Source organism: Dreissena polymorpha, chromosome 6 (assembly GCF_020536995.1).
Source record: "Dreissena polymorpha isolate Duluth1 chromosome 6, UMN_Dpol_1.0, whole genome shotgun sequence".
NCBI lineage: Eukaryota > Metazoa > Mollusca > Bivalvia > Myida > Dreissenidae > Dreissena > Dreissena polymorpha.
Genome location: NC_068360.1, coordinates 108,289,711 through 108,301,883, shown reverse-complemented (window position 1 = coordinate 108,301,883; position 12,173 = coordinate 108,289,711). Strand labels below are relative to the sequence as shown.

At 35.3% G+C, this 12,173-nt stretch overlaps 1 protein-coding gene across 1 annotated transcript; it reads right to left on the bottom strand.

Moving 5' to 3' along the window:
• Positions 1–1,535: 1,535 nt before the first annotated feature.
• Positions 1,536–10,973, bottom strand: LOC127836363 (polyunsaturated fatty acid 5-lipoxygenase-like). The gene is made up of 4 exons (XM_052362958.1): positions 10,683–10,973; positions 6,245–6,443; positions 4,533–4,800; positions 1,536–3,057 (listed from the first exon to the last, which is right to left on the bottom strand). The coding sequence occupies exons 1-4, from the start codon at positions 10,857–10,859 to the stop codon at positions 1,719–1,721; spliced, it is 1,983 nt and encodes a 660-aa protein (XP_052218918.1). The 5' UTR covers positions 10,860–10,973; the 3' UTR covers positions 1,536–1,718.
• Between the last annotated feature and the right edge of the window lie 1,200 nt (positions 10,974–12,173).

The window sequence follows — 12,173 nt, the reverse complement described above, 5'->3', positions numbered from 1 at the left end:
AGGCACTTGCAATGTATCATGCGTTAAAAAAGTTATTCATCCTAAATTCATATTAACTATTTCAGTATTATTTTAACGATTTATTGAATATGATGCACATGTGAAGGTGTCAATTGAAGATCTCGTGAATAACGGTATAATTATTGCTAATATTTGCATAAATTAATTAACAACGGAAAGATTTGTCTGTGTACAAAGTTTACAAATTTATTCAAAACAAATCAAAAAAACTTATATGTAGATATCATTATTGAAAAGAAAATCAACCGAAAATAATTGATTGGTTATGATCGACTGTGCAGGTAATCATATGAAAAGCGATAACAAATCTTAGCCGCTGGCATCCTAGGATAAGTGATTTTTGTTAAAATGCCTATTGTTATTTGCTCGGGTAATGATGTAAAAACGCAGGTGTAAGCCTTTGAAGTTCAGGTAATAAATACAAAATAAAGTACAACTGTTATGTCTCGAAGCCGAACCATGTACCATAATTTATATAAGTTTTATCATTAAATGCAAAACTGACATTTCAAAAATATTATTTTGGCTTGATAATACTTGTTCTAAATTATCACATTCGATTAACATTTGACGATTTTACACAAAAAAATAACAATGTCATTGGACGAGTGTTTTACAAAGCAAATACATATTTTACACAATTTTAGTTTGAATAATATATATAAAATATTATAATACGATAACATAAAATTATGTTCAAAATCTTACACCAATATTAGTATTGTGCGAAGGTATGTGAGGTTTTTTTTATTTGAGAGTAGATTTAAATCAACTACACTTGGAGACTTTTCTAACGCATCACTCTTGAATACCTCAGTTATGAGTAAAGATATTTATTTAAAATTTTACGATCATTTGACTACATTTTATGCAAGCTCACAATAAAATCATTCATCCGTAACGATTGGACATTTAATTAAGAAAAAGGCATATTAGCAACGCAAGAGATCTCAAATTACTTTCGTTGGCATTGTTTACGTATACTTTAGCATTTTAACTACTTAAGGTGTTTCGGTTAACCGGTTACTAACCGGTTCCGGCAAAAGATTAACCGGTTAATGATTTTTGTAACCTCTTGCATCCCTAAAAACATAGAAAACTCAGCCTGATATACCTCAAACAAGAATTTTCGTTCAGTATGGTAGGGGGGAACTAAAAATCGCTTAAATGCCTTATGTGTATGCCAAAGGGAGCTTAGGGCGCGGAAACTCTGACATATATATGTGTGTCTGTATATGCAGTCCTGTATGATATTCGTAAGCAGTCTATAAACTAGTATATGGTTAACAGACTTTAGCAAATGAATTTGACTGATTGGAATGAATATTCTATTGATGTTTTAGCACGTAGAAAAGCTTACGGAGCGGAGTAAAATGTGTATATTGCGCACAAGTTATAGTTCATTTTGTTCTTTATTTTGGAGAAATGAGCTTGTGAAGTGAGCAGTGAAAATAATGCATATGCTTTACAAACGGAACAAGCAAATTGTGTAATGAAATACAATTTGACAAATGTTATGTTGTTAAATGTATTCAACATGACACATATGGTTTTGTTTACATGCATGACCCTAAGTGCTCATCTCTTATAACGAACTGTATTTATGGTAATTGTGTTTACTCTGGCTCAGTTATGGGGCTGATATATACAATGCGGGTACCCTTCATCAACGTGTCCGTCTTTTTGTTGCAAAATGCTTAAATGCTGATAGCGTTCGGAATGTTGACCGGGTTTAGATAGTCGAACGGAATTTCCCTGACCTTATTCCGTTCGGAGATTGTTTCACTCGCCAGTTTCAGCTCTTTGCGGAATGCGTTGACGACTTCAACCGCTCTCGGGTCATATATGTAATTCACTTCGAAGTCTGCAAGTGGATTGGTTGCACGTTCGCTTAGGATTGTTAAGACCAACATAAGGTCATAGTGCTTGCTCCGTTCAAGGATCACCTTCATTATGTCGATCTCGGAACATGGGCTTTTGTCGCTTGGAGGTTTCCCCAGCAACATTGGTGGATAGTTCAAGGGGAAGGCGTATTCGTCATACTGCTTGAAGTTCGCCGCCGCATGACCCACACTGCAAGTGTAGATGATGCTCGTGACGATCTGAATCAGCTGATCACGTGACGTAAATTTCCCGCTTACACCTGGAACACCAAGAACACCAAGTCCGCCTTCCTCTATTGATTTGTCAAGATCCATCCGCCAATTCTGTATCTCCATGTCATTGTTCAATATTTCATCAGATGGGTAGTAGAGATCGACATAGGATGTCACGTATTTCAAAATTGCATTGTACGTGAGAAGAGCGTCATCTCGGAATGGGTAATCAGGAACAACTTCACGGTCGAGTACGCCACGGGCTTTAAGATCTTCCGGAAGAGTTCCCTCCACATTCAACCTCCATTTCAGCCTGTTACGCCTGATCAATTCCGCAATACCCTGAGTACCAATCGTAAACAAACCGTCGAAGATTGCTCCCGGTTCTAGAAGTTTACGAATCCCTCTCTCGTTGATTGCAATAAGGTGCAGGAAATGAGGCGCAAGAAGTTTAAACATTGGATGTGACAGCGATAGGTGTCTATGTACTGCAATCACAAAACCCTCCATAACGATGTGCGTGTATCCTAGATGGGTGATCGCTTGATGCACGTTGGCGTCCGCGTTATTGAACCACATCTTTGCGAGAATCCACGTGTATTTGGGGTCAGTCGGAAGGAAAACGGGGTTGTCGTCTGCTGTGTCTTGGAACAGCTGAATGGCGATAGGAACAATTTTTCCATCGTCTCTCCTGTAGAACAGCGCGATGGGACTGCAGATAACGGTGTCAATGCTTGGCTTGTAACCCTGTAGGATTTCGTGATCAATGATGAATATGCGTTTAGAATTCATACCTGATTCTAGCGTATCCGTTCCTAAGAAGGGTTTCAGCATGTCCGGTGTCACTGCAAGTTTCTCGGGTATTTCCGTACATAGCCTAATCACGGTGTTGTTCGTGCCAGCAAAGCGCTGCATTCCGAACTTTACATCGTCGTCCCATCTATATATAGAAAATTCACGATTAGCAATTCGTTGTTTAATGTAAAATGAACGGCATTTTGTATCTTTCTATAATTAAGCTACTGTATAAATGTACTGTGTTACAGTATCGCTCAATTTCACAAACATCCTAGTGTTTTGATTAAATATATATGCGGAATAGCTCACGGCCAAAACAAGTGTATGTTGACATTGGTCTTAACAATGACATCAGTGCGCTACCAAAAAAATTAGAAATCGCGCGGCACAGGCCGACGCGTATCCCTGCGCCGCATGTATGATCCAGGGGCGTCCAAGGGTTGGTAATGGGGCCATGCATAGTTGAGATTGACCGTATTGTCATAAGAGAAGTTTAGTATCAGTTTGAAGTGAATCGGTGTAGAAATGTAGAAGATATAGTAAAGGGCAATTTTGGCTGGCTGTGGCCTATGTAAGCGGGGCGCCCCAGGGTTGGTAATGGGACCATGCATAGTTGAGATTGACCGTATTGTCATAAGAGACACTCAGTAACAATTCGTGACCGTATCGTCATAAGAGAAGTTCAGTATCAATTTGAAGTGAATCGGTGTAGAAATGAAGAAATTATAGTAAAAGGCAATTTTGGGTGGGTGTCGTCTATGTGGGCGGGGCGCCCGAGGGTTGGTAATGGGGCCATGCATAGTTGAGATTAACCGTATTTTCATAAGAGAAGTGCATTATCAATTTGAAGTGAATCGGTGCATAAATGAAGACATTATAGTAAACGGCAATTCTGGTGGGTGTGGTCTATGTGGGCGGGGCGCCCCAGTGTTGGTAATGGGGCCATGCATAGTTGAGATTAACCGTATTTTCATAAGAGACGTTCAGTATCAATTTGAAGTGAATCGGTGTATAAATGAAGAAATTATAGTAAAAAGCAATTCTGGGTGGGTGTCGTCTATGTGGGCGGGGCGCCCAAGGGTTGGTAATGGGGCCATGCATAGTTGAGATTGACCGTATTATCATAAGAGAGGTTCATTATCAATTTGAAGTGAATCGGTGTAGAAATGAAGAAATTATAATAAAAGGCAATTTTTGGTGGGTGTGGTCTATGTTGGCGGGGCGACCCAGGGTTGGTAATGGGGCCATGCATTGTTAAGATTGACCGTATTGTCATAAGAGATGTTCAGTATCAATTTGAAGTAAATCGGTGTAGAAATGAAAAAGTTAAGGTAAAATAATAGTAAAAATGAGTTAAAATCTCTGACCTAGTCCCATCCCAACCCCATAACGTTTGACCCAGGGGTCAGTTCAACATTCCAATTAGTGCAGGGTCGCACATATGCTCATAGCTACCATGTGTGTAAGTTTCAAGGTTCTAGTGCTTATAGTGTAGGAGATAGTGGCCAGGACGGACGGACAGAAGACGGAGATAACCACAATATCCGCACTTTTTCTCCAAAAAGCGTGGAGATAACAAAAAGGAATAGTATATGCCTGTAAGAAAATGCGATCTACCTTGAACAGTCTAAAGGTTCAGGGAACAAAGAATCCCCTTCCGTGAAGACAGTCTTCAAATCTTCGATAGTTTTCCAGCTTTTCGTAAACAGGTCTTTGAATTTACTGGTTACTTTTAGTTTAGTTTTCTTTATATTGACATCCCAAATCCATGCAAATGAAAACTTTTCATCATCTGGAAGGACCTTGACCTGACAAGGAAAGCCGTCAGACCTTTGACAGTACTGGTACAGTTGACGTTTTTCACTAAGTTCTCGCTCTCTTTGTTCTGCAAACAATGTGATTTTCCATAAATTAAATCAAATGGTGGTTTATTGTGGGGGTTTTTACCTTATATTTAGTGTTTTTTTTACCATAATAGTCATTTTACGGTTTCCATATAATTTTACGAGACTTCACTTAAAACCTAATTGTCAGGACATCACTGCACTGACTAAACAAAACATTTTAAAATATTTCATAAATAATGTTCAATATTTCGTTACAATAATTGTCAATGTGTCATCACTTAGCATGTTCATGCAAATGTACACATGCCTAATTTGGGTACATTATACATTCCGTGTTATGATATTGCTGCACATGTATCTAGACCTACGTTTGCGAAACACAACGCTTCTACTGCGCTGTAAAAGCACAAATAGCAGCTATTTAAGAGAAAATTTCAAGTCATAGGATAATAACATCGCCAAAAAGCAATGGAACTGAACGAATTTTATATATGATCTTTAGGTCATGTAGATACACTCATCTACCAAAAATCAGCTCAATATCTGAAAGCGTTGCGTAAAAGCCCTTTGGGAAACGGTTAATACAGAGAAAATTAGTAAGTCCAAGGCCCATTACTTCGCCAAGAATCAATGGACCGAAACGAATTTCAGACTTCATTTGAAGGCTATGTAGGTAGACTCAAATACCAAAAGTCAGCTCTTTTTCTGAAACCGTTGCGTAAAAAACATCCGGGAAACGGTTATTATAGAGAACAGGAACGAAAGTCAGACTTCATCTGTAAGTCACGTATTCAGACTCAAACACAAAATATCAGGTTAATCTCTTGAAAGTATTTTTTTAAGGGAAAATGGAATGCCGGACAGACAAACGGACGGGAAGACAGGCAGAAGGACTGACGGACAGTCCGAATGCTTTATGCCGCCCTACCAGGGGCAAACAAATAAGATGCTAAGCATTGACCTAGCTTTTTTCGCCTCAAACAAAAAGAGAGTGATACAATTTATCGCAACTGACATTTCATGCTTGAAACACACGGATGTCCGATTGAAATAAAACAGATATCACTCGAATGAAACTCATTCAACAATAAACTCGTGTAACATCGTGCGTGAATAATGGCAATAAACATGTTAGCTTTCTTACATGAAAACGTATGTTATATCGCCTGTTCAATTACTGCATTCAACAGCATGTTTAAATTTGAGAACTTGTCATCACATAAAATGAAAACATAAAATTATCATATAATACGCGTTCTTACTACGTCAAATCATATCAGTGACGTGTGTATATTAATCATATTCTCTCTCAGTTACAGAAACTTTGCAAAGAAGACAATTCGGTATTGAGCATTTACGAATTAAAACAATGAACTCATTGTTTTTTTCAAACTGCCTGAAAAGGTCATTTCATTCTCAGCAAACATCGTTTTAATACTTGTATTTTCAGTGACGTTACTTTCACGAGTTTGAGACAATTACCTTTATTTTGTTCATCCTGCGGAAGACTGGTATCACAGGGGACAAACTTGTAGCGGAGGTCTGACTTTATCCAGCGGAAAATCGGGAACACAGTCTGCCACGCGGTGGATACGTTTTTCACGGTTATCGTGTCAATGTACCAGTCTGCAAACAGCCCGGCACTGCCTTTCCAGAGCTCCAAACTGGTGACCGTCTCAAACTGAATTAAGAGTGTTAAAACATGTCGTTAAAACATACGGTCTTTTCCCCCTGGTCTTTTCTCCCCCTTGGACATTTCTCCCCCTAGTCTTTGCTCCTCCTAATACCCTAGTCTTTTCTCCTCCCAGCATATTTCATACTGAGGGATAAATCTGCTACTTTTAATACCTTTATGGATATACTTGATTAGTCGATGTTTGAATTATCAATGTTAATTCAATTCAATCAGTGATCAATCAAGCTCATCAATAGAGAAAGGAAGTTTAGCATTGCTTCATTTTCATTATCTGTCAATGAAATAGATTGAGTGTGTTTATGTCATTTCAACATTATAATATTAAATTTCTGTTAACAGTCTTTGCATTAATTTGAAATTAAGAATATTTATGTTGTATTATTTTTCTAACATTTGGACTTTTAAGCCAATACTCAAAAATTATTAACAAATAAATTGCTAAAATAAGTGTGTGATTTAAATGTGTAGCAACCCAAATTTTGAATACTGATTATTAATTTTGATTTTTATATAAATATTTCCAAACTGTAAAATATAAATTTCAAAATGATCATGAAGCAATGACAGTCAAATAAAAACTAACTTGTTTCATGACATTAAGACTGGGTATGATATGGACAGGGTGTGGAAATGGTCAGGTGAGAATCCCTAAGACATTCTTGTGAATAATTCTTGCCTAATTACATGGGTGGAATGTGTCATCCTTTGGAATGTGCCATCCTTGGTTATTTAAAAGAATGTGCTAATCAACATCTTAGCTCATTTTTAACTGATCATTAAACAGAAACACAACACTATGACTTATTAATTTATTTTATATTATTTTAAATCATCAATTTTTATTCTTAATATCATGATAAACATCAAAACAAGTTTTAGTTTTGTAAAACATTTAATGTTTTATATTTGACATTATTTAAAATCGATCAATTTTTATTCATAATCTCATGGTATACATCAAAAACAATTTTTAGATTTGTAAAACATTTAATGAAAGTTTAAATATATTTTAAACAGAAACACAACACAACTACTAATTAGTTTATTTAATTTTATTTCAAATCATCAATTTTTACTCATAATAATATGGTATACAAAAAAAACAATTTTTAGTTTTGTAAAACATTTAATGAAAGTTTAAATATACATGTTTGTATTAGTCATTTATTAAAATTAATTAAAAAAACTATGAATGTGTTAAAATTGTTACAATAATACAAATGTATCATTTAAGAAGTAATATCTGTGCCAAGACATTTTTTGTATTAAATAACATTTTTGTATGAAATAATAATGTAAATGAAGAAAAAATATGAAGATTTAAAAATTGTAATAATATAATTTTAGAAGTTAGATCTTAATAAGGAAGTGGAAACAATGCATGGTATATAACGGAAAAATTAGTAAACCTTTTTTTGCTCTATTATGATCAACGGCAGCTCACACTTTGTACCTTTTTATATTATTTAATTATCAACCAACACTGTTCCAGATCAATCATAAATGTAATAATTTAATTAAATTTTGTCTTTTATCACTGGACATCAAACATTTCAATCACTCTGAAGTACTTATAAACATATTAAGGAAGTGTGAAAAACAACATCTTTTTATCATTTCATAAATATTCAAGAATGATTAACAATCAATTTCTATTTAATTAGATTAACTTATAAACTAAAACAGAAACTTCAAATACTACTATTTCTTTCAAAGTCTTATAGACTTACAACAAATTTACTTAAAAATAACGCTTCTCACTGATAACGCAATAACAACACCAGCATTTATTGGTATAACTAAATTGCTCCTTCATTAACCATTCTCCAATCACATACTTTATTATCACCTACCCAAATATACAGATAATAAAAGAAAATGTTGGGAGGAGAAAAGTCCAGGCTTTGGGGGGAGAAAAGACCAGGGGAGAAACTTCCAGGGGGAGAAAAGACCGGAAATCCCCCATTAACAGGCCGCCTTTTTAAACATCTATTACGGACAGCCTGATACTAAGGAAGTTCCATTAAAGCAAAGCAAAACATAATTTAGTGAATTTGAATATTAGCTGCTGGTTATTTAAAGCGAATTTACATTTTTGCTAAATTTGTTCATGTTCGCAAAATTAAGTTTATGATTTGGAACATTTCTGTCAATAAATATCTTTATTTAAAAATAATTAACATTGTTCATAGTAAAACACATTCTAACAAATTGTATTCCGAACATTTCTTGTTCAGCGGATTTACTAACTAATTTTTCGCTACAACGCCTTCACAATATCTCTAATTATATATGTATTATACAGGGCCGTACACAGGCACTGTGCCCAGGGGCCCGCTCCCCCCCCCCCAGCTGGCTGTCGAGTTATGATTTGTTTAATAATTGGCCTACTGAAAAATTTTCTCACGCGTAAGGGCCCACAGTACACTTCCCCGCAATGCAAATGCGCAGATGTGTTTTATTGCCCCTGATACACAAGAGTATTACAGGAGCGTAGGTAATGGGGAGGCAGGGGAAGCGGCCGCTTCCCCAATATTTCAGCTAGTCGTCGTTATATAAATAAAACGTAAAATCCCACAAAAAAAACGCCGCCCCAAAACCAGTATTTTTGTAATCACGCGCCGTCAGTGCAGAAGCCATGTGTCTTCGTCTGCGCGGTTGCAAATAGTGATGTGTCAGTATCCCTTGTTAGGTGTCATAAACCAGGGGCCCGGGTAAATGTCATTGCGTTAATTGTTTTATTGTTCTTTTCCGTGATTGCACTGTCGATGTTTTGATTAAGGACAGGCTTTTCTTTAAATTTTAATTGATCGCTTTAATTCAAAGGTAACTGCCACTTAAAACAATTTTGAGTAAATATACGCCTGAAAAACATTAATTTTATTGAAAATATTTTTGTTTTCCTAAGTATAACAGTTATTATTTTATTATAAATCATTGAAACAATATCATATATGTAATTGTTTAATGTTTAAAATGAGTATTCCAAAATCAGCCACGAAATTTTGCTTTTCCTAAGCGTTCATTCGAGAAGAAAAAGCCAGAACAACGTTCATATCATTCTACCGGTAGTTGGTTTGATTCGTTCACATGGCTCCGCTACGATGAGGTATGTATATTAGTATTAAATTTTAATATGCGACCATTCTTATCTTTCATGAACCTAACGTCGATCTAAATACAAACGAAATTTATAAAAACACAGCATACAAATAATACTCGTATTGTTGCTCAATAGTGTTGTTTTTTATTATCATTAATATTTAACACAAAATTTATAACATAAACAATGTTATTCTTTCAGAGCCGGAACCTTGCGTCCGCCTCCCCAATGTTTGGATATTATCTACGCCCCTGTATAAGCGCTAATTTACTCGCAAGTGGATATAAGCCCCTAGGCTATGTTTTCTTATAACCTTGTACACACATCCCCGATATGTCAATTACCCGTTGTGCTCAATGATTTCAAAGAGACAATACTAGAAGTTTATATGCAGTGACTCACTTATAACCATAATAGTATTTTCGCTTTGAATTCAAACCTCTTCTAGAGTCATAATTTGTGATACATTTATGTGAAAACTGTGTTGTAGATGATAAACATGTTATTATAAATTTACTTTGAAACTTTAGAGGAGGTTTGAATTCAAAAAGAAAATACTTTAAGGTTATATGTCAGTTACTGATATATAACCCTAATAGTATTTTATCTTTGAAATCAAACCTCCTTGAGAGTCATACTTTATGTTAAATTTCTTAATAAAGGTTTTTGATTTTCAAGGGTTTCTTTTCCTTCTTTAAAAACATCATACATTTCTGAAATCAAAAGCTTTGAACATGCGTTTGAATTACACACCAATGGTTAAAGCTTTAGTCTTCAGACTAATGTTGATTTACTTGTAATATACCAGGAACAGTGCCTAATAAAAAAATCTATTCCAGAGGGACAACCCCTCCCGCACCCTGCCCGTTTAGCTCCCCCCCCCCCCCCGTCAAAATTCCCTGTGTATTGCCCTGATGTTATATTACATTATTAAATATGTTATATTTTACATGTCGTTATAAGCTCATGTTTTTTAGATTAACTGTGTTTTTGAGTCGTACAACATATATCGATTTTACAAGTAAATTTATAGCAAACCTCTATGCAATGTCCTAACTGAAAACAAAAAAACAAGAATTTTTAATTCGTGGAAAAATAGAAAACATATGCACACATTTTACCTGTTGGTCTTCAATGTAAAACACGTCAGTTTGTCCCCGTTCGAAGTCGTTACGAAATAAATCATCCAGTTTGGTTTCATCGGAGCTTCCTCCGTTACCATAAAGAATAACAAACACATTAGCATCCGTGCCTGCTCCTAGCCGGTCCCCAGTCTTCACTGTGATTTCAAATTGCATTGCTTTGATTAAATTAAAGCAACAGTTGTGAAGTACGTCAATGATGAACTATGTGCTTGTCCCGATTCATCTCTTTTTAAACCAGTTTACATACATCTAGCCAAGAGAAGTCATGCGTGGCAATAACTTGTTTAAATAATTATGTAGATACGTGCGGTGGGCTACGTGGTTATAACGTATACTAATGTATTCGTTCTTCGGTTTTCTAACATTTTATTCTGAAATGTTATTTCACGGACTGCTAAACAGTTTACTAGGTTGTTTTATACATCATAATATTGAGATTTATTATCAGATACTGGTGTCGGTTGATAAACCGAACATGCGGCTTGTGTAATGTAAACATTTTTACAACATATTTTTGGGATTTTCCTATATTCAGTTTGCCGAAAGCCTTCACTGGGATGTTTGTATCAAACGTTATTTTCGGTAATTGTAGGTTATGTAAATTTGGATATGGTGTTATTTTATATTCCATTAATAACTTTAATGGCATATTTGTGTCTTTGTTGAATGTATATTTAGAATCAGAGCAAGCGGATGTGTCGGAACGGAATAGAACAGAACAGAACAGTTTATTGAGTAAATCAAGGCCTCCGGCCCATAATACATAGCATAATGACATAAAGCAATACAATTTAAGGGCTGTTCCCATGATATAACACAATAACATCAAAATTAATTATACAGTTTCAAAAGTTGTGTAATTTTAAATTTCAAAAGGCGAATGGCAGGCTTGTCGGAACTCCTTAGACATAAGACCCGTTTTCTCAATACGTGGCTCAGTTTCAAAAGCACGTCCAATAACATGACGAAAGTACTCGCATAAATGAAAAAAAGTCTTGATAACAATTACAAAGATTATGAAAGATAAGAGAACAAGTTGGAACCCGGAACTCCTAAGACATAAGACCCGTTTTCGCAATACGTGGCTCAGTTTTAAAAGCACGTCCAATAACATGACAACAGTATTGGTATAAATGAAAAAGAAATGTCTTGATAACAATTACAAAGATTATGAAATAAAAGAAAACAAGTTGGAACTCGGAACTCCTAAGACATAAGACCCGTTTTCGCAAAAAAAGCTGTGTCAAGCTTCAATGTTCATGAGATATTAATAACATCAAGTGGTACACATAAAGAAAGATTTTCATAACAATATCAGCATCCTTAGAAGACATCAGTACATAGAAATCTTGAGGATCAGTACCATGTGTATACCAGTTAAACAAATATGCATTTCTAACATCATCATATTTATGACATTTAAAAAAGGCATGCAATTCACAATCAATAACTAACGTGTTTAAATTT

Coding starts and splice junctions, on each gene's coding strand:
- LOC127836363 (XM_052362958.1), bottom strand. CDS start 10,859: ATGCAATTTGAAATCACAGTGAAGACTGGGGACCGGCTAGGAGCAGGC. Junction 6,444..10,682: donor TTTACATTGAAGACCAACAG/GTAAAATGTGTG, acceptor CTCTTAATTCAG/TTTGAGACGGTCACCAGTTT. Junction 3,058..4,532: donor GAACCTTTAGACTGTTCAAG/GTAGATCGCATT, acceptor TTCTATATATAG/ATGGGACGACGATGTAAAGT.